General features: G+C 43.8%; 1 protein-coding gene across 2 annotated transcripts; it reads left to right on the top strand.

The window, feature by feature from the left end:
- The first annotated feature begins 827 nt into the window (after positions 1-827).
- parvaa (parvin, alpha a) lies at positions 828-22,597 on the top strand. 2 transcript variants are annotated; one of them, XM_007887822.2, is made up of 13 exons: positions 828-1,030; positions 13,590-13,679; positions 13,778-13,848; positions 14,137-14,239; positions 15,409-15,549; positions 16,500-16,615; positions 17,490-17,548; positions 18,177-18,196; positions 18,856-18,917; positions 19,405-19,473; positions 19,720-19,821; positions 20,041-20,113; positions 21,930-22,597. In XM_007887822.2, the coding sequence occupies exons 1-13, from the start codon at positions 895-897 to the stop codon at positions 22,004-22,006; spliced, it is 1,119 nt and encodes a 372-aa protein (XP_007886013.1). In that variant the 5' UTR covers positions 828-894; the 3' UTR covers positions 22,007-22,597. The 2 variants fall into 2 exon arrangements, with proteins under 2 accessions (XP_007886013.1, XP_007886015.1); XM_007887824.2 differs by lacking the exon at positions 828-1,030 and adding an exon at positions 9,995-10,460.
- Positions 22,598-23,137: the final 540 nt, after the last annotated feature.

Genomic DNA, 23,137 nt, shown 5'->3' with positions numbered 1-23,137 from the left:
GGGGGTAAGGTGATGTTATTGGGGTTGGGGGTAAGGTGATGTTATTGGGGTTGGGGTAAGGTGATGTTATTGGGGTTGGGGTAAGGAGATGTTATTGGGGTTGGGGGTAAGGTGATGTTATTGGGGTTGGGGTCTGGTGATGTTATTGGGGTTGGGGTCTGGTGATGTTATTGGGGTTGGGGTAAGGTGATGTTATTGGGGTTGGGGTAAGGTGATGTTATTGGGGTTGGGGTCTGGTGATGTTATTGGGGGTAAGGTGATGTTATTGGGGTTGGGGTAAGGTGATGTTATTGGGGTTGGGGTAAGGAGATGTTATTGGGGTTGGGCAGTAGCGGGTGCTGTATAGAGGCTGACAATGTGAGTTTGGGGGAGATGTGAGTGAGTTGTGGGGGTAGGAGCCGGGGGGGGGGGGGGGGGTGTCTCCTCACAGCCTCTCAGCTCAGCGCTGGCATCTGGGACTCACTGGCTCCTCGGGATTCCGCTTCCGTCCATAGCCCAGAGCCTGTGTGCGGATTGCAATCTCCCCTTCAACTACCCAGAGCCCTCCATCAGCAGCTCAACACAGCAGCAACAGGGACACAGAGAGAGACAGAGACACAGAGAGAGATACAGAGACACAGAGAGAGACACACAGAGAGAGACACACAGAGAGAGACAGACACAGAGAGAGACAGAGAGAGAGACACACAGAGAGACAGAGACACACAGAGAGACAGAGACACACACAGAGACAGAGACGCAGAGAGAAACAGAAAGAGACAGAGACACACAGAGAGAGACAGAGACACACAGAGAGAGACAGAGACACACAGAGAGACAGAAACACACAGAGAGACAGAGAGTGACACAGAGAGAGACAGAGACACAGAGAGAAGGAGCCAAAGGATCCTCAACATGGCCAGTTCACCCCAAAAGTCTCCATCAACCCCCAAATCCCCCACACCCAAGTCTCCCACTTCCAGGAAGAAAGAGGACTCATTCCTGGGCAAACTCGGAGGAACTTTAGCCAGGAGGAAAAAAGCCAAAGAAGGTAAATGTTTTCCTTTTTCCCGGCGATTAAGTTTAATTTGAATCAGATAAAACTTTCGTTTCCCGCATGTATCGGCTAAAGTGGATCCCAAAATGTGTAATCAAATCTCTTTGGGGGGGGGCGACAAAAATGTTTTAATACAATGTATTTTCTATGCTGTGCAGCAAGAAAGTTCATTCAAATAGTTTGCCAAACTTCTTTTTGGGGGATGGGGCAAGTTTGTAGGGGAAGAGAGGAGGGAGGGGTGGGGTAACTGAATGTGAACTCAGAAAAAAACGTGTGCGCGTTTTTGCCATTTCTTTATTTGGAGCGTTTCTGTCTCTCTCTCTGGGCGCATAATTGCGAGTTTTGCAAACACAAATCTCTGTTGGGTGGAGCCCAGACATCTTGGAATGTTTCTCCTCATTCGATGAACTGTGTCCCGTGTCTCTGATCACATCGCTCCTCTCTCCCTCCTCCCTCTCTCCGTGCGTTGCAACTCATCACATCCAGCCTCTGGCTCACTGGGGCTTCACTTAATAATCATCATCATTAATAATAATTTGGTCACACCAACTATTATTATTATTGTTATTGAGCGATATGTAGCTGTTTGTGGGACACTGCTGTGTATAATTCATTGGCTGCTGCGTTTCGCCCACAAAATACACAACAACAAGATTCCATTTATTAAGCGCCTTTCACGTCAGGAGGACGTCCCAAGGCGCTGTACAGTTGGGTCAGGACCCGAGCATTGGGGGGAAATGGTCAGGGTGAGGGGAGGGAAGGGAGGGAGCGAGGAGGGGGTAGAGAGTCGAGAGGAGAGCTGAAGGCTCGGTCAAAGAGAAACGTCTTGAGACCGGCCTTGAAGGCGGAAAGGGAGGAAGCGGTGAAGGCACTGGGCACAAGGCAAAGGCACAAATCAATTCATTTTAGGTATTAAAAATAACACAAAATACTACACAGATGCTGGAAAATGATTCATTTTGCAGTATATTCTGTGAAGCACTTGGAGACGTCTATTATTATCTTTTAAACCAGGGGAAATTGGTGTGGTTTGTTTTACGCTGAGTAGGTAGGCGGGGTTTAGCATTCCTTGTCTGATTTCAAGGTATGTGAATTTCATTCACACACACGTTACATGCACACACAGACACATTACACGCGCGCGCGCACACACAGACACACACATTACACACACACAGACAATACACACGCACATTGCATGCACACACAGACACATTACACGCACTATTGGGTTGTCAGAAGCACTTTGAGACACCCTCCCAACATTGGAGATGTCAAACCCATGTAAATTGTAATTGTTTAAAACTATTCTGTGGAATTTAATTTGGAGCCTTGAATGTTGTTTACACAGCTGGCGACTGTCTCAACCACAATCCTATCTACCCCCCTCCTCCCCCTTCACTAAAACCTATACACTTGCCAATTTCTACACAACTCTTTGTTCCAGGGATGAGGGTTTCACATTGCTAGGCCCAAAACCTCGCCTCAGTGATTTGGCCGAGCCTGACACGAGTAAAGCATTCACCTACAAACCACACACGATCACTACTTTACAGTAAATCCTGGTAAGCGCTTAGGGGCAACCTCCCCACGTGAGAGGCACTGTACCGAACACAAGCATTATTCTCATTAGCGCTGATCAGGAAGGTTTCCGGAGACAGTAGGTCTGTCAACCCAGAGAGGGGGAAAAGTGGATCAGAATGGGGAACAGACTGGCTGTGCCCAATGCATTCTGTGTGTGTGTGTGTAGATGTGGGGGGTGGGGGAGAGAGGGTGTGGGCATCTTCTTTCTGTCTAAAGAGTGAAAACAACCGTCAAATGCTTCCTTTCCCCCCACTCACACCAGCGCCACCAATACCACCACTGAAGTCACTCTGGATTATTTATCCTGTAAAGCTGTTAGGAATCAGTACTGTTTTGTTTCCCTGGAGTTCTCTCTGCATTGGAAACGGTGCAGATATTAACGAGCAACGGGTCACCAGTGCTTTGAGTAAGAGTTTCCTCCGTTGCTCTATGTGTAATAGGTGCTGTGTGGATGAGCAATGGGATGTATGGCTATATACAGCTTCATCCAGCAGTGCTGACTCACATGTGGTCCATACCACAGGTTCCACCCAGGCTCAGCCTATGTTTCTGTTTGTGGAGATAAATGATAACCCCAGATTACTCATTTTTTAAAAAATCACAATTGAGATAAAATTTCACCCGAGTCGAGGTTTACTCTTTTTACTCTTTTCACGTTGCATTTCGGAGTGCACAGAATGTGGGCAAATTGTTTAATTCAGTATTTAATCTCCGAAGCCTGTTTTTCTGTAATTTGTCAATAGAAACTTATAGGAAACGAACTTCCGGCTGCTCTGGAACATTACACTATTAGTTAATCCAGACCACAGTGGGATTTCTACCCTGAGGTGTTTTGTAATAATAACAATCCTTGTAATTTATCTGGGGTCTTACATCTCAGGAGGACATCTCAGAGTGCTTTAGCTGATATGTGAAATGTAGTAGCTGTGTGTTTTTTGTGGGCGAATGTAACAGTCAATTTGATAAATTAAATGAGTCCAGTGTCTTGGCCTCAATCAATATTCTTGGCAATCTGCTCCAGTCATTAATTTTGTGTCTGCCTTGAAATCACACTTTGCAACTCCTCCTGTCTTGGTGCTTCCTAAAGTATTGTTGTGGGTTTACGTTTTCAATCCTGCTTAAAAGTTTATACACCTCTAGGTGGGCTCACGCTCCAAGACCCACCCTGAGTGAAGGATGCTACTATATAAATGTTGTCGAGTTGTCTCTCTGTGTGTACTCTTTCTCGACCAATTGTCTCCAGTGTGTGAGGCTGTACATGAGTCACAGTGAGGTAGGCAGAAACCACAGTCGATGGTGACACAGAGAGTCTGATGGGCACATTCATGAATCACAGTGCAGGCACGGGCGTGTGAGCTGGGGATAACTCTGTATGTCTTGTCTTGAAATGCGGCTCAGGCACTTGCTTGACCCAGGGAATTGATTGTCAGGGAAGTTCATTTCTAGGCCAGCCTTACGGTTCCTATACATTACATCTAGTAAAGCTGTTCAAACAGTGCAGCGGATTAGGGATGACTGATAGCCAGAGGAGTTGGTGCGCCATTGTTCAAGGATAAACAGGAAGCTCGACCTTTTAGGCTAATTTGTCAGCTGAACAGTGGAGGAAGGGGAGGAGGGGAAGAAAGGATATCTCTCCCCTTCAATAAGACACTGAGGAGATGCTCATACAATGCACCCGCCTTGGTTTGGATTATACTCCTGCTTGTTGGCGTTTGCTGGATTTGAGTTTAGCTTTGAGAAGGTGCTGGTTTCTACTGTAAATTATTTATCAAGTACAAAAATTAACTTGGTTTGAATTGAAAAGGGAATTGGATAAATGCTTGAGCGAACATTATGTTATAAGGTTATGGGGAAAACGTTGGAATAATGGTGAGATCATTTGATCAAGGTCCAGGCTACATACTATTGTTTATAGGTGATTTGCATAATCATTATCACTGCATTACATGGTGTGTGTGAATGAATTTATTTAGAGAAGTTTTTACACTGATCTCAATACCCAGTGCCATATGGTTGATCTTATACAAACTTGTACTTATTTTACTCCAAACAATGAGTTTATTAGTTAGTGGAGATAGTTAATGAGTTTAATGGTTACTGTGATGCTTAATGAGTTTATTACTTACCATGAGATTGTCTGGCAGTGTTTCGGAGACCAGATGTGTGATCTCCGTGGCACTGCTCATGGTGGCCCATTGGGCAGTAATGCCTGTTAAGCTGGATCCAGTGTCATCAGCATTCACTGCTTAAAACCAGCAAAATACATAAAATAATCCTTACGTCTGATATAGGGTCTTAAACACTGCAAATCACAGATAATTGTTGCTAAGTGTAGTGCTTATTTACCAGTTTGAACCCAGCAATGTCCCACAGATAGCTATGAAGTGAACGGCCAATTTATCTGGGGGATTGTTGGGCTGGACACTCGCTTGTCTCTCTACCCCCTCCTCGCTCCCTCCCTTTCCTCCCCTCACCCTGACCATTTCCCCCCTGCTTGGGTCCTGACCCAACTATCCAGCGCCTTGGGACGTCCTCCCGACGTGAAATGCGCTCTATAAATGAAATCTTGTTGTTGTTGTTTTAGGATAGCGCAATGGGACTTGAGTTTATATTTCACCCCCAGCACCAGTCCCAAGTCCAACCTGCGTGGGGTTTGAACCCACAACCATTTGACTCTGAGGCGAGAGTGATACGCACTAAGCCAGCCTGACACCTAATGCTTATTCTGATGATGGCTTTGCTCATCTTAATATCTGATCCAGTTGATGTTGAGGACGAGAGTGTGGTGGTGGTGGGGGGGGGGGGGGGGGAGTTAGGGAAGAAAAACTTCAAATCCCAGGATGCAGTGTACATACATATGTTTCCAGGATAAAGGAATCCACTTCCTCAAAACCTTGAGCCAAGAAGCACTTTAATGAGATGCAGCCACACACCAGCAATGTACAGTCAGTATGTGTGATAGGGCCAGGCTGTCTGCACTTACACACAGCCCACCCCTGCTGCTTCTATCAAAGTGATTCCAACCAGATGAAGAAACTACGAGGCACTTTTATGCTTGATCTTTCCGGTCACGTTCCAGTAGTTTCTGATGGGCGAAGATGTCAAGCCACCCTCCTCCTCCCCCATGCTCTCCTTCCCAACTTGCTTGATGATCCCCAGTGTCCCTGCCAAACACTTCAAGGTTTTTTTTCCTATGTGTATAAGTGCAAGTTGGTATGTGAGCCAATGCATGCATAATTCTTTTCCCAAACTAAGCTCCAGTGCACATGTAAATTTCTGTTGCTTTCTAAGAGCAGCTAATGTGTTCCTGCGTCCTGTTAGAACGTGCTCGTGTTCCTGGCAGAGCTCCCACAGGTCCTGTTTCCTTTTATGGTAGCAAGTCGATGGGGGGGGGATTGAGCCCAGCTGTAAACAGCCAGTTAGACACAAGTGTGGACTGTTCAGCTCCAAGTAAGGTTGCATTACATCAGCGCACATCCTTGGCCTGCCATATTCTGCCAGTTAAAATTTAACAGAAATTTCAACAATTGCACAAATGTTTCAGCGATAAACAGACTGTGAAGCATTAAACTGGAAAGGCCGGGATCTGTACAGGTCACCCACGCCAACTGCTTGGCTGTGTCCAGTGACCAGGGGAGAATCGAAACCTTACTGATTGAATATGGCGTGTGGAAATCTCATGTGTGTCTGTGCGTGTGTTTGTGTGCGTATCTGTATGTGAAGGCGTGTGTGTGCATGTTTTTTACGAGAATTCTTTTTAAAAAAAGATGAAAATCACTCCCCTAGTTTGCATTTGCAGTTTTGGTGTAAATATTATAAATGTTTTGTGAACAAAATACACGGTCAATCCACTTGACAGTCCATTCTGTAAAGCGCTTTGATATGTCTCAAATGCAAGGATTATTACTCTAGCATCTCTCAGTGATTTCACCAGCCAGTACAGGCCAGGAAGGTGTCTGAGGGATTTGATCCCTGGCTAGCGCTGTGTTTATCCTTTATTGCCCAGTGCGTTGTAGTGATTTTTGCCTATCGGCAAACCAAGCATTTGGACGAACAGACATCCCACAAACAGGGGTGAAGTGAACAAATATTTTATCCGGAGCATTGTTGGCCAAGGCACTGGGCCGGTACAGAAATAGTATGGGGAGAGTTTTAGCCATAAGTGAAAGATCGGCTAAAATAGTGACCGAAAATGGGCATGTTTGTCTGAAGCGGATCTGATGTTATCTGAGTTGATCTCTTGTAGCCTTGACAGTATTTCATTTTGCAGATTAATTAATCCAGTTTCTTCAACAAGCACAGCCTCCGCCAAACAGCTATACAACTCAATGTGTTGTTTCGAAAGCCAACTATCCGGGACTGCTTTTCTGCCTGGGACCAAATCAACAAGTTCCCAAGGTTAGATTGCGAAAGAAAGTTTATGTTTGAAAAATGTCCAGTCAAATGGCAGGCAAACTGCTCACAGGAACCGTAGCTTCTGGAGTATGAAGCTTCTCCTCTTGTCTTTCTACACAAATGGACGATGTAAGATTCTGTGAACACTTCAGAACAAGACGGGAGTTTCTATCTGATGTCCTGGTCAACAACAATAATAATAATGATAATCATAATAATCCTTATATTTAATATAGCGCCTTATCATGTCATTGAGATGTCTCAAAGCCCTTTACGGAATATACTGTAGAGTGAAGTGACTGTATATTGTGTGGGTAAACGTAGCCTTCAAATTAATTGCTTATTTATTACATGATTGTTTGTGAGACTTCATTGGTGAAAAATAGCTGTCATATTTGCTTCCAGTGATTGCTCCTTACAGCCGTAAACTGTGAAGCGCTTCAAGATGTTTTGGGGTGGCAAGGTGCTATAAAGGTGCAAGGTCTTTCTGTCTAAATGTTGACGTTTGTCTGCTTGCCCTCGGCTCCTCTCACCCTTGCATTTGCAAATCACCACCTCAGAATAATTTTTCTCAAGTGTTTTAAAAACTACTGTAGCTAAGGGTTGCTTTAAGATCTTGGATTCGATTCCCGGCAGAGCGAAACATTGGGCAAGTTTCCTTATTCCACACGCCTCTGTTTACCTAGCAGTAAATAGGAACCCGGTTGATAGTTGATTGGCGGATCGCTTTTCCGGGGATAATGAGTCCTTAAAAAAAATTGTTCACTTCAATTCATGATTGTTTGTGGGGACACTGCTGTGCGCAATTGGCTGCCGTGTTTCGCCCACAAAAACACAGTCAATTCACTTTACAGTGTATTCTGTGAAGTGCTTTGAGACGTCTCAACGGCGTGATAAGGCCCTGTATCAAATGCAAAGATTATTATTATAATTAAGTCTAGCCCTGGGTAGGATTTCATCCTCATATTTGTGTCAGGCTCTTTTCCTGTGAACATTTCTGCTTTTACATCCACCACACTAGGTGGCAGATTACTCCAGCCAACAGCAGAACCTCTGTGAAAAGATTGACCAGAATTTGTTTGAGAATCCATACTTTATTAAATATTGCCCTCGTTGAGCTGTGCCTAAAGAGTTTTAATTCAATCTGGTTGTGTGATCATTTCAGATCCTCTCTCTGTATCATCTTTATATTCACAAGGACTCGAGTTTGGCAAGAGATTTCGGGCGGGGTGTGGGGGGAGGCGTTTAACAATTTGGCTTCGGAGCGGGTGACTCACGGTGGGTGGTCTGGTCCTCATCGCTGCCACGCGGCCATGGCAGAACACGGCAACCAAATTGTCAGCAGCCTTTTCTTCTTCCTCAAACCGAAGCTATTTGAACCTCAGCCGTTGAGAGTAAATCTTCCAGATGCAGTCGGCCCCGGCTCAGGGTAACCTTGACAACGTCATTGAATCTGTTTGAAACCGGGTTGGGGGACATTTTTGAAGAAAGGACTGAAGTATCAGTTTGATTCTATTACTGTGCGGTGTTTAATAGCTTTTATATTTACAAAACCTGCGGATTCTTCAACATTAGAATGTCCGATTAAGTGCGTTCCCGGGATATTTGTTACTTTTTTTCACATTGTTATTGACGGTGTTTTGGTTAACTCCTGGCGGAGAGATTTGAAATAGTGAAAGAGGGTTTTCACCTGGGTGCAGGGAGATTGAATTCTTCCTGGGGAGTGGGGTGGGGGTGGGAAGCAACTGTTGGAAGTTTTACAGTGGTGACGTCGGCAGATTGGGAGACCAGCTAGAGAATGAGACGCGTCTCTATTGATGGATGACGCTCAGAGGAAATTGTAGACAAACCAAGCGCCCTAAGCTTTCTACGTGCCCTGTTCATTCCTCAGATCCTTGGGCTGATTTTGTTTGCCTAGCATTCTTACCACCTTATAATGCAAAGACTTTATGTGCCATAAAAACAACCCGCTCAGGCTGATAAGATCTTGGATCTATTTATTTTCTCTCTCCTCTCTCTGGTCTTTTTAATTTTAGATTGTGTGTTGAGCCAATTCAAAATGTCTAATAAAAATAAGGTAAAACATTACTGAAGCCAGCCAGACCCCCTACTCCTGAGGCTTCCTGAAAGCACTTTATTGGGTTTGAATGCTGACCGCTGCCAAATCTCCACAAACTAAATTGTGTAATAACTGGTGACAGTTGGGAATCATTTTAAGATTGATGATGCGATTTTAAAACAACAAAACTCCCCCGATTTCTATCTGTTGCAATATCCCTCTTTGCCTTTCTCTTCACGGTAAGTCCAACGAGTACATTTATCTTTCTGTTCCTGGCTGTGAGAACGGAGCTGGACTGTGTCATAGCCATGGCTTTCCCATTTTTGCCAGCCATTGCCTTTGCTCCAGAGTCACAGCAGATGGATTCACAGAGCAGTTAGATACACAGCTCTAGCTGGACACTGCCTGTCCCACACATTGTTAACCTTTACATGTGGCCGTTTGATCAGAGTGGGATGGGGAGCGACGATGAATCTCTCCAGTTCAGACTTGTACATAACAATAATAATCCTTGCATTTAATATTGCACCTCACCACATTGTTAGGACGTCTCAAAGTGCTTCGCAGAAATACTGTAAAGTGAATGGGGAGCGGGGGGATCCTTTAGATAGAAATCAGGAGCAGGATCCCTGACTGCCTTCACCTTCCAAGGTGAGGTCAACAGTAACACTGCAGTTAACATTTGTTTGCTTCACTGAGGCGAGGATTTGAACCTGTGACTTTCTAGTCTCTCAGACCTAGTGATGATGGAACAGGGATGCTTTTACCCACCAGCATTGGGAGAGCTTGCCTTTCAAACTTAACGACGCCAAGCTGGAGGGGGAGGTGACCAGTCGAAGAGGAAGGTCCTCGGGCGCGACCTGAAGGTGGGGTTGAAAGGTGGAGGGATTGAGGGAGAGAGTTCCAGAGTTTCAGGGCATAGTGACTGGAAGCTAATTGTTGGCGTCAATGTGGTAAAATGCCTGACCATTCTCCGCTGACAAGGACAGAGGCCACAGTTTGAGTGATGCAGTCTGCAATTTCCTAAGATTTCTAGATAGATAATTTGATTTCTGGTAGTTAAGCTACAGGGTAAAAAAAAGCCTCTCTTGTGTGGAGTTGATCTCATTACTGGGCCTGGATGATGCTCATCACAGTTCGGACGGATCTGGAGAGGAAATGGCCCAGATTAGAGGATGGGCAGATGGCGTTATCAAACCAGCTCTGTAGAGAAAAAAAGTAGTGCGTTTAACAAGGTCTTGCAATCAAACTGCAGAGACAAATAGAGGGAGGGAAGGAGTGATTCACTGAAAAGGTTATTAATATTTCAGACGATTCACAATGCTCGGGCAAGATGAAGGTGAATTGGGCTGAATGCAATGGGTTGTGGAGCACTTTGTTGCAAAGGTAGGATGTCATTTGCCCTTTAGTACTGTGAGGCATTGAATAGATAGATCATCTAAATCATTGTTCCCATTTGATGTAACAATTGTGTGCGGATGGACCTCATCTGTGAGGTCAGTAACAGTGAAGCTTGAAAACCTCGAGAATTGTTTTTTTCCCATTTTCCTAAGGAAAATCAAAGCATTTTTCTAGTTAAATGCAACTATTTTGTGCTGTGAAATTTTCTGTTTCTTTATGGTTTTGGACAATTCTTCCAAAAGAAACCTTGGGAATAAAAAGTGAATACGATCACATTTTTTTTAAGACATAGCAAAAATTTTATTTGATCTTGAGTAGAAGGGGGAGAGGAAAGTAGTGGAAATCGAACTTGATCCATTGTATATACTTAATATTTCTTTGTGTGCTGCTTAATACTGTACAGCTGTATGGACTACATTTCCACTGAATAAAACTAGTGAGGACAAAGCCGGCAGTGTTCACTGCTGTAGAATGGCGTATTGAACTGTCTTTGATGCTGTTAAGAATTGGCATAAACCCAGGGCTAGGAAGAAGTTACAAGATATTGGTCCTCCTGATTCTAACTCTGATGTGATTGCTGCTTCTATAGAATGTAAATGTCGCTCTGTGATCGAGTTCAGTTCACAGCTTTTTTTAAATTTATAAAGTTAATGTTTCTTAAAATATGATAACCCAAGAATAAGTCAACGGTGGTATCAATCTCTGAACACTTTGAGACCCTCGTCCTTTGTGAAATGAGCCATATACGTCTCGCTTGGCCTTATTTTCTTATGATATCGTTTGGGAACACGATGGTTTTGAGAAATATTTCCACAGTCTTTCTTGGCACTGGACCAACAAAGTATTGGACTTTCAAGAGTGTTAGAGTTCACATTCCAGCTTCGATGGGCATCTGTACAGGGATGTCAGTTTGAAGGGGGTGACTACTGGGTCTTCAGGGATAGGGAAGGAGAGGCGTGGGGAGGAGTTCCAATCCCACATTGGTGCTAGAGCATCTTCTGATGGGACGACAGGGAGAGACATCCAGGGCAACATCTCAGCACTGCCCAGCTCTGGTCATCGGAAACGTGGCGATGGGGGGAGCAGAATCGCAGAAAGAACAAAAATAAAACAGAAATATCTCTTTTCTTGAATGGAATACTGGGCACATTTGTCTGTTCATTTCATCCCTCTCTCAACATGATGTCAAGTGTAGAAAAGATCTCCCCCTCCTTGAACAAGGCATCTATATGGGAACCAAATTGAATTCTAGCGTGCTGACTGATGGTTGTATGTTTAATGGTAAATTGGCTCACAAATGTATATTGTTTGTTGAAGCTGTGCTAATGCAGTGATGGCAGGATTGAGAAGTGCGTTTTGCAGCACAATATTAGTGACAGGATATCTGATTTGCAAATGTTTGGCTCTGAGTCAGGAGTTAATGGAATGACTGTAATGTTCCTTTTATTAAAGAGCTTCCTGGAGAGTCTAATGGAATATCATACTTGTGATGGCATTTAGCACCTCTCTAGTGAATGTGTGCTGGCTGGTAGCGTATTTGGGGGCCGGCATAGAAACCTTACAAGTGCATGCCTTGGACTTCTACAGACCACCCCCCCCCACACACTTTCACAAATATGCACGTTGACAGGTGGTTTAAGGTATCTGTGGGCTTCCCCAAGTGAAAAGAGATGAGGGGAAGATTGAAAGACTTGTTTTCACACAGGGGTTGCTGTAACATGGAAAGGCTTGCCAGGAATGGCTGTTATGCAACAGCAGAGCTGATTTAAGGGGTGGGTGGGGAGAGCAGGGGACAATCAAAAGAGAATCAGATGCGCACATGCAGGTGGAGGGAAGTGTATTAGAGGCTATCACAAGTATATGGTATTTTCTCTGGCAAAGGTATTGAATGGGCTTTGCAAATGTCCACGCTGAATGAACAGATGTCCAGATATGGGTTCGTGAGGGTAACAGGATTAGCCCACAAATTACAAGTCCTGCATACTTGAGAGTTAACAGAAAAAAACAGTGTCTTTATCACCTGATAATTCAGATTTCAGGACAACGGTCATTTGAAGAGATAATAGGTATCAACTTTGCTTGGGTGTAAAGCAAGCACCACAACTTCCCAAAGAGCAAGAGAGAGAGACGGGCTTGGAGTAGGAAAGATTTGATATTATCTAAAGGACCTGGGCAGCAAAGAGTTTCAGTCTTTCTCAAGGAAAGTTTCAGTGTTGGTCAACGTTAAACAGAGAAATGGAGAGAGGTTCTTTGGCAAGATCATTCTGATCAGAGCTGGAGGCGAAACGTGTATCTGACCTTTCCTTCTAGTCTTGCCCTTCTTTCTCAATATAAAAACATTTCTTTTTTCCCCAACAGGGAAACTATTAGAAAATACACCCACAATAACATCAGTGTAAATAGATGTTTTAAACTTTCCTTTGCTCCTATGCTTTTTGCTATGATTATTGTTTTGCATATTTTGCATGTGAGCTGTCGGGTTTCTGATTGTTTAAAACCACAGTCGAGCCACACAGCAGACAATATGGTCGTGAATGCGCTGTGTATTAACTATGTTTTAACCTTGAAACCAGTTGTATTGCTTCAATTATTGTGCTCTATGTGTCTGTGGTTGCTTTTCATTTTGATATTGCCTTTCCTCACAAGCCTTGCAAGTCACTCACACATCAATTCTATGCAGTTGTTAAATCCGTTCATTTTCTCCCCCCCACCCCATTTCCTCTCCCATTCCTACTCTATTGCATGAACTACTGAATTGCATCAAAAGCTAAAACACCAGTTAGTCTCACCAGGTTTAGCAAGAAATAACTGAGCAAAGAATGAGGCCAAAAGTCTTGCATGAACCCTTTCTTTTCTGTTTGAATTGGTTTATTGTGATCTGTAACTTTATTTAATTTTATTTCCGTAACAAAAATGTGTGATTTACTCACCGTATGAGTGATATCCTCATTCAGTACTCTCTCACATTGCCTTGTTAACTATTCGGAAGTTCTTTTGTGAAATTGTTCTTTTTTACCCACAAACAGAAGGAGCTCAAACATTTTAATGGGTTCTTTTCTTGGCTTCTCTTTGTGCTTGTCGAGTAAATGGAAATGTTGCTTGTGTCTTTCACAGTATCGGAGTTGCAGGAAGAAGGGAAAAATGCTATCAACTTGCCTCTCAGTCCTATAGCCATTGAGTTGGATCGCGAAGACACCATGCTGGGTAAGTGACCCTCTTAAACATGAAGGATTCATTACTAAAATACATCCCTTAGCAATCGATTCCTCGCTCAGTCACTGTGTGATGTATTTTACTTACAGAGGAAAATGAAGTTCGAACAATGCTTGATCCAAATTCAAAAAATGATCCCAAGTTACAAGAACTGATAAAGGTAAGAATAATTCTCTATGGCTTTTCTATATAGAATTAGTTTTGAAAATTATATGTTTTTTTAAAAATGAATCAATATTTCAAGCATTCAAGCTTTCCATTCAATTTAAATCCTGGTTGATAGGAAGTTGTCAGCTTAAGAACGGAGAGGAACGTTTGAGGGATATTGCTGTTCCCAACTGGCTGTCATGTTTGCTCACAGTCGTTCCACTTTGTCCTGTGAAGTGCTTTGATATGTCTCGATACGTGAAAGGATTATCATTATTATTGTTATGTTCTATCTGACCAGGTTTTAATAGACTGGATCAATGATGAGCTGGTGGAGGAGAGGATCATTGTGAAGGATCTGGCTGAAGATCTCTATGATGGACAAGTGTTGCAGAAGCTCTTTGGTAAGGTATTGGCATTGATATCAACAGTGAGGTAAAGGACAGAGATATTGGGTTTGGGACAGGGCAGTGCCATGGTCTATATAAAATAGCTCTGGTCAGGTGGACAATTTTGACATCTGATTGCCATTGAGCCTGGAAAAAAATTGGATGGAAGCTTAGAAAGTTTAGACAAGTTTTGTTGTCTGCACTGTGTGTTTTGCAGGGTATTTGTTACTTGAGGAAGTCTGGGAGGGGAGGCAGCCAATGTCCTTGAGGGGAGAGTTGATTGAGATGAATGTGCTTTCTTGTGACTCCTACCACTGTGAAGAGACCCATTAGTGCAAGGCTTTATAAGACAGAAGACCTGACAGAAATCTATCGTCTGATGCCTTGCAATGTCACCGGCTGTGTGCAGATCCTTCTCTCCGAATACTCTGAAGTGAAAAGTGGAGGCAAAGTTGAAGCTGAAGTCAAATATTTATTGATTTATCTCCTGTGAGCACTTTGTTTTGTCACAGCTTGACAGCACGTGATGTAAAAAGATGACAGAGCCAGCTTTCCCTTCATACGATAACAACAACAACTTGTGCTTTTATAGCGCCCTTCACACGGGATACCACTCCAATTAGTTGCTGTTTAAGAGCTACATGCATGGGAACTGCTTCTTTAGTCTCCATTTTCCATAGTCAAACGACTCTCGCTCATTAAGTGCTACCAGGATTGAATGGCATGTATATGTCCGGTCGCTAACTTCCAAACATTCGCACAACTCATCAAAACAAAAGGGTCATTAAAATATATATAATATATATACACACACACATAGGATTTATCAAGAAAAATAGTTTTTTTCAGACATAATAAAAAAAAATTCCAATTAAAAAAAAAAAGGAGGAGGTGACCAAAAGGGTGAGGTTGAAAAGAGAGATCTTAAGGCAGGCTTTAATGGTGGGAGTGAGGATGAATTGAGGGTGGAGTCGGCGTAGATTTGCTGATGTTGACTCAAAACGGCAGGTAGGATGGAGGGAGCGGGGAGGCGAGAGGCAGACTAGCATTCGCTGAGTGAAGGGACTGTTTAATTTATGCTCTTCGGGTCTTCTGGATGCATGATGTTATTGTATTTTCTCTTATTATGTGTGAATTGTAAAGCCCTTATACACTGACCTGGTTTCTCTTGGTTTCACCTGCAGAGAAGCTGGAGGGTGAGAAACTGAACGTAGCTGAAGTGACACAATCAGAGATTGCTCAGAAGCAGAAATTACAAACTGTTCTTGAAAAAATCAATGAAACACTTAAGCTGCCTCCCCGAAGCATCAAATGGGACGTCGACAGTAAGTTTGAATCGAGGAGAGCAGAACCGCTAATTTATTCTTAAATCTAAACACCAAATTCACCCCCACTTTCTCATTAGAAGGCACCTTGACTCAGGTTATTTGAAGTGCACAGGTTATTGATGGTCCTTGCATTTGATATAATGCCTTATTCATGTCATCGAGACGTCTCAAACACTTCACAGAATATACTGTAAAGTGAATTGACTGTGCATTTTGTGAATGAATTGCAGAGCTAATTGTATTTAATAATTAATAGGTTACTCTTCTTAAGGGCCAATCTAAGAGCTAGTTTGCACTTTGCCTCTTCTCTTCCCATGTGTTGTATTTCTTATATACTGTGTGTGAATATATACATAGGCATCTTATCCATTGTGCTTTTTCTCTTGTATTTAGCAGTGAGGCTATGAATCTCTCTGCTTTCACCCCCCAATTTTGCCTTGTTCATGCCAAGTTTCACACACCCTTTCTGAGCTGAGGAGAGTGGTCAGCGACTAAACAGGTCTCGAGACACCGGACATTTTCCAGCGAAGAGGAGGGGGGCACGGGTGATAGTGATGAGCAGAACCCTGCTGATTATTTCCTCTCTCACTAACCCAGGACCATTTTAGCACTAACCCTAGAGTTGGAAGCAGTAGTGTTTGGGTCACACCCAGTTAGGGGCCACTTAAATCTTTCGCCTTTTGATGTTGATGACATGGCGCCCTGTGTCAAGCTCTCCACTTGGGAAGGGGAGGGGGTGGGGGAGAGGGCAGGGTTGGGGAATGGAGTTTCTCTTGGGCTGCACTCTGTCTGAAGCCCTGTGAGCCAGAGACCATTTGCCGTTCTCGCTGTACAATAATGTGTTGCTCAGCTGCAGTTGCTGCTGAAACATGCGGTGTCTCTTCAGCATGTTTGGATATCTGGATGGGACACAGTCACTAATGGTATGGTTTGTGTATGTGTTTCAGGTGTTCACGTAAAGAGCTTGGTGGCCATTCTTCACTTGCTGGTCGCTGTCTCCCAGTACTTCAGGGCACCGATCAGGCTTCCAGATCACGTGTCCGTCCAGGTGGTGGTGGTTCAGGTAAAAGACCGCACTGGGCAGGGGGTGAGGTGGGGGTGGCGTAGAAAAAAAATCTATTGTTTTGTAGAGTTACTTTGGAATGACGAATATTTCAGAAAACTTTTTTGGGGTTAGCCGGGTGTCTGACACCTGCGGAAACCCATCACTGTGCTTAAGAGTCTCCAAACTAAGCTGAGAATTCCATCCCTCCCACCGTAAACATGGAAATCCCAGAGAAAGATCATTGGAATGGAATGTGCATTCTCTCTCTAGAGGGACATCCTAGTTACCTTAAATCTAGAGAGTATTAGGCACTAGTTGGCAAGAGCCAAGGCTTGGAGGAGCCCAGCATATTTTGAACATCTTCACTTCTCCTCTCCTCCTTCTCCCGCGTCATGTATTATTCTGTGCCGGTGACTGGGTAACTAGTTCCCTGTCTGGGAAGCCCACGTGGGTGACTGGTTACCTTCTGATGGAGGTTTTGGAAGGAATCTTGATAAACCGTATTATATCTAAGGTTTAATCATAGACTGCCTTTGTGTTATTGCTCTTTCACAGTAAAAGACCCATTAATAAGGCCAATGATCTTCAGATGATGGCTGGTTCAGTTTATAAGCAGAGTTATCTTCTATTACAGCTGGAGGGAAGAACAGTGCAATCACAGGAAATTCCAGAAAAACGTAGTGTTTAGAAAGTCTGGTTGAGTGAGAAAGAACCTGGGAATGTTGTTGTAGAAATCTGAACCCACTCAGTATTTGCTAAGCAAAACAAATGGTGCTGGCAACGGGTTGATGTTGCTGCAGCAGAACTGAGGCTCAAGCTCATTTTCATCGCTATCTGATGTCACCCTCCATGGGTTCGAGTTTGTGATGTGTGTATTTTTTGTTTTCCACAGAAACGAGAGAGGGTTCTGCAGTCTCGCCACATCCAAGAGGAAATCACTGGCAACACTGAGTATGTCAACTTGGTTGTTCTTCAGTGGTTGTGTAATGGGATACAGCTGTAGGGGTTGTAACTTGATCATTAATGCATGTTTACTAACTGGATGAAGAGGTCTCAAAGCACAGTAGTTGTGAAGGATCCAAGGAAAACAGTGTTGCTTGTGCTCTAGTTCTTATAATTTACTCAAGCAAGATGGAGTTGTTATAATCACTTTGTGATTTCCTCTTAGAAAGAGGACATTAGATTTGAGCCATGCTTGTCCCACCATCAACTCCACTTCAGTTTACCTCCCCTTTCCCCATTCCCTTCTGTACCTTCAATCTTTGTGCACTTTAGCTTGTTTTATATGAGCGGAATAGTTTTATATGAGGGCTGTTTCATAATGCGGCTGTTAAAACTGCAGCAAAACTAGCTTGTCAGCCTTCCCAATAAAGAGGTTTGTTTGTCAATCTAGTTATTTCTGTAATTACTGACAACCTGGCTAATTGTAATGAGTTCAGAGCAAAAATTGGTTCATTCCAATGATAAGACTGTGTAAATAATATATGTGTACTGAATCAAACAAAAGCTTGTTCACAGTGCAGGATGCAGGATAACTGTTGAGTGTTTAAATGTTGTTTTGTTCTATCTTTTATCACAGGGCCTTGTCGGGAAGGCACGGTAAGTGATGTGACTTGCTGGTGGGTCATTGCTCTACCTCTGTATCATTGCTCTTGCTCTGTCAGTGATCAATTGCTTTTTGTACTTTGTATTTAAGTATCACCCATGAGGATTGCATGTTAACACTACTGTATTATCGTGCTCTGGTGGCTAAACACAGTAAACTCTTTGTTACACCTTTGGGAACAATAGGAAACCGCACTGTAAAGACTATGGAAAATCCCCGACTAAAGATAAAGGGGGAATGATAACTAACACAGCCATCAGTGTCAGACCCCAATGAGGTTATATCACTATAGCCACTAATGCTGAGCTTTGTTCTCCAGTCAGCAATGATATTTTTTGCATATAGTTGGATATAGTTTGAATACAGTTGATATTTTTCTGTATAGTTGCAGTGTTGACGAGACTGAAAAAGTGTTTCTAAAGTGATAAACCCAGAAAAGGAAGATCTGGGTGTATTTTACTGTTTATCCTGCCCTTTCATCCTGTCTTCACAATGGGGCTTCCCATTGTCATCACCGTGGTGCTGTATCTGAACCAGATATTTCTAACTGTTTCAGTGTTGCAGAGAAGTCCGTGGGTGAAGTTTGTCCTTGTGATGTGTGACCAGTGCTGTATCCTGTGTGCTCAGTGTGTGATTGTTCCATCTCTTTCAGAACGCGATGCCTTTGACACCCTGTTTGACCACGCCCCAGACAAGCTCAGTGTCGTGAAAAAGGTTTGATTGAAATGGTTTTCTCTGACCATCTATGCAATGACGAGGCCTGTGTAACAGACAGACTGACGTCTGCTTAGGCTTTTCAGAGGAATGAGAAGCAAGAAAATGCTGAAAATGTACTTACAATTGTGAAACTAATCTCGTGGTCTACCAACAAGGTGTGCTATCTGGTGCAGTGGGGTGGGGGTAGTGGGGGGGGAGTTAGTATCAAAGTATCCAGCTACCAGTGGCACAGGCATGAAGGTCAAGTAGCCTCCTCCTGAGCTCTACATGTAGGAGCCTGATGTCTGTGACCACATCACTTATCGACAGCCAGCCTGAGACATCCTCCTCCTCCTTAGCCCAGAATGGATTGAGGTTGTCCTGTCTCCAGCCTCACCAGGAATCGGTCCATGGCTTGTAGGAGACCCCCCCCCCAGTGACTGTCAGATGGTTGTTCATTTCCAAAGCGCTCTATTTAAAGAGAACCATTGGTTTCTTTCCGCAGACGCTGATTACGTTTGTTAATAAGCATCTGAACAAATTAAATCTGGAAGTTACGGAGCTGGAGACTCAGGCAAGTAAACAGTTACAGTCAGCGCTGAGATTGACCCAGACGCGGGGGGTGAGATATCAGCCAATGGGAGAGGCTCTGTGTAGACAGGCTCTGTGAGAGTTGGCCCTGTTCTGGTGGTGGGGGGTGAAGGGGGCGTGGGAGAGCCAGGTGAGAGATGTTTTCTTTTGTATTTGGTTCCACTGTATATGCATTCAGCGTACAGCGAAAGTACGTGCATTAATGTTTGGATTCCTCTCTCCCTTACAGTTTGCTGATGGCGTCTACCTGGTACTGCTCATGGGGCTTGTGGAAGATTACTTTGTGCCTTTGCACAACTTCTATCTGACCCCAGACAGCTTTGAACACAAGGTAACTGAGTCAGGCTGAGTGTTCGTTGCTTCCACAGAAAGGCGCATCAGAACTGTGGCTTCGAACAGATATAGCTTGTAGAGAAACATCTTTCAGCGGGGACATGTTCTGAACATGACCTTATTTTAAAAGATATTCTCTAAGGACTTTTACTTTATATAAATGTATATTTTTTTCAATAACATAACCTACAATGTGCTAATACTGTTTCCACATCAGGTCCACAATGTGTCCTTTGCGTTTGAGCTAATGCAGGATGGGGGTCTGGAGAAACCAAAACCGCGACCGGAAGGTACATTTACCTGCCTCGTCAAAATCTTATTCACTTGTCATGTGCATCCATCTCTCGTTTGGAAGCGGATGTGATATTTTAGTTTAGTTTAATTTACACAAAAGGTTTGATGTGGGCTGAAAGCTTTCTGTAAAGTCCCGAACTCCAGCCCAGACTCCAGTGTGTAGTATGATCACACAGCAGCTGCAACCAAATTATTTACTCTCGGATGTATCAGAAACATTATCGGCCGGGAAATGCGACGGACGTCGCTTGAAGCTCGATGGGCGTAGACAGCACACACGGGGTTAAACGCTCTTCCTTTTGATCCGGCTGGCATTTTGCCCACAAATTTGACAGTCAATTCACTTTACAGTGTATCCTATGAAGCGGTTTGAGACGTCTCGAAGGCGCTGTACCAAACGCGAAAGGAATATTATTAGGGCAACATTCACTGTCCAACAATTTGACCTTTGCCTGGGAAACCAGCTGGTCTTCATGGGATGATCCCTCCCCCCCCCAGAGTCTGGCTCCTCACTGCGTCGAGCCTTATGACCCAATGGGAATTGGGATAACAGCTTGAGGTGAACCGTGGCCTTGAAGCCCTTCGCCGAGCCCCTGAAACAATAATCTTTCTTAGCAAATATTTTGGAAAGCTGTTTGAAAGGGTGGGGAAGGAGGTGAAAGCAACAAAAGTGCGCAAGACTTTTGTCCCGCACAAAACCCAGAGAGAAATCGAAGCATTCATGAATTCCACAATCGTTGGACAAAGCAGTGTTAACAAGCCAGTATTCGGCGGCGAGTCCAAATCGATAAGCTATTATACACAGAGCAAGCTGTGCAGAGTGTGATCAACACACTGCAGTAAAGCACAGCCTTGAAGGCTTGGGGACACAGCAGCCTGACACCTGTCAAGGTCACTCAAACCTCTGAGCAGTTTCACATTATTGTCTTCGGACACGGATATGCAGCCGGAGAAAATGAGAATGGCCTGTGAGTGTGAAAGGCAAAGGCAGAGTCCAGCAGCGCAGACTGATTTTTAGGATCTGCTGCTGTTACTTCCTCTCCTTTTTCCTGTCCTCGCACCTTAGAGCTTTTCAGTCCCAGGAATTACCCTGATCACTCTTCTCTGAGCCTTCTTCAATGTATCAAGCTGTGAAACCTGAAATTTCACCTTGCCTTAGCATGGGATGGTCCAACTTGTGGCCCGCGTGGTGCTTTTGGCCTCCAATCCCTTCCATTTCATCTGGCCTACCCGCTCCCTCCATAATCCGTAAATGTTATGTTTCTGGAAGGGAAGCAAAAATATTGCTTCTGCGGGCACCGGGCATTTCTCAAATAGGGTATCCGGCCCTCGCCAGCCAAAAGGTCGGACCCCCGGCTTAGCTTATGAGATCACTTTGCCTTTAAAATTTAAGATCGGGCACAATTATGGAAAGTTCAGTCTGGTTTTCCTTCGTGTTTTTTTTAAATAGCCGGCTTCCAAATTAAGGTTGTATTGAAGAATAAATTTGCCACAGTTTCTGTGAGGTCTTTAATTTGAGGACAAAATGGCCTTGCCTTGCAGGCTTGGTCCAGCCAAGGGGGGCTCCTAAAATTGTGGACCACAATACAAATGTGGCTTTCAGGAGTGATCTGGTTTAGATTAGAATAACTTCCTTCAACCCACAAACAAATGGCCCTGAGACACTGTGACCCAGTATTTGATGAGGTCAGTTTAATAGTTGCTCAATTTATAAAGTTAACTTGGGACAAAAGATTCTCATGAGAACTCTAATAATAATAATAATAATGATGGTTGTACATTGTTCCTGATCTGAGCCTATTTTCTTTGTAGATATCGTGAACTGCGATCTGAAGTCCACACTGCGGGTGCTCTACAATCTGTTCACTAAATACAGGAACGTGGAATAATGGGGAAGCTTGACAGCTCTCAGCAGAGACATTATTAGCTGGGACCAGACTGACTGTATCTAAAGGAATTCGGCACAATGGAGCAATCTGTACTGCACTGCCGTACACTCTCATTCCACGGGGTCCACATTATGGCCAAGGTTCTTATTGATTGGGAAACAATTGTACACTCCAAGGGTAAAAAAAAAACATACTGGATGCTCAGAAATCTAAGGCTTCTGTTGCTGTGGGGCAATTTTGCTATGTTTGTGAGTTTGTGGCATAAAGGAATTCAAGCCATTTGCCGTAGACATAACACGAGGTTTACAGAAGACGTGCATGTGGCAAATATTGAAAGATAAACTGAAAGAGTTCACAAATGCATTTTTGTGGCTGAATTCCACCCGTGCACCCCCCTCCCCCCCCCACCCACCCACCAACACCAACCCCTACAGGACCGTCCCAGATTACGGAAGCTATAGACAATTTACGTGCCTAGTTTCAGCAAATGCCACCCGACTTACTGGAAAACATAACACCCTGGTCCTGACTTTGGATTCTTATAATAATTTTAAATAATCCTTATGTTTGATATAGCACCTTTTACTTCAGAAGTGTGTCTCAAAGCAGTTTACTGGAAAGTGTAGTGACTGTGTATGTTGGAGGCAGCAAATTTTGTGCACAAACAGTAATGGAAGTGAATGACCAGTTTTTTTTAAAATCTTCTTTTGTTGTTGCCCAGGACTTTCCTCTCTGTTTCAGAGGTGCCATGGAATCTTTAACTCCAGCGTGGCATTAGAGTGTCAGCCGAGATTGTGAGAGCTCAAAGTCCCGACATGGGAGCTTGAATCCACAACCTTATGACTCAGAGGAGAGAGTGCTACCAACTGAGCCGGGCTGACCTGGATGTGTGCATGGAATCAAGGAGTCCCATCACCTTGTTCAATGCATTTGGTGCTTTTATATATGTTTTTAAAAAAATTATTGTTTGATTTGTGAAGTCCAAACCTGGGAAAAACAACAACTTGGATTTATATAGCGTCCTACAAGTGGGTCAACATCTCATGGCCTTGGCAAACCATGTGAAAAACTTAAAATGTATCGTGAGGACAACTCAAAGCGCTTAACAATGTTGGGTGGCCTACCGAGCTG

The sequence above is a fragment of the Callorhinchus milii genome, unplaced genomic scaffold (genome assembly GCF_018977255.1).
Source record: "Callorhinchus milii isolate IMCB2004 unplaced genomic scaffold, IMCB_Cmil_1.0 Scaffold17, whole genome shotgun sequence".
NCBI lineage: Eukaryota > Metazoa > Chordata > Chondrichthyes > Chimaeriformes > Callorhinchidae > Callorhinchus > Callorhinchus milii.
The sequence above is the reverse complement of the archived record's forward strand: the minus strand, read 5'-3'. Positions and strand labels throughout refer to the sequence as shown.

Excerpts from the sequence above, each read along its gene's own strand:
- parvaa (XM_007887822.2), top strand. The coding sequence starts at position 895 with ATGGCCAGTTCACCCCAAAAGTCTCCATCAACCCCCAAATCCCCCACA. Across the intron at positions 1,031-13,589 it reads GAGGAAAAAAGCCAAAGAAG|TATCGGAGTTGCAGGAAGAA; the intron begins GTAAATGTTTTC and ends TGTCTTTCACAG. Across the intron at positions 13,849-14,136 it reads AGTTACAAGAACTGATAAAG|GTTTTAATAGACTGGATCAA; the intron begins GTAAGAATAATT and ends CTATCTGACCAG.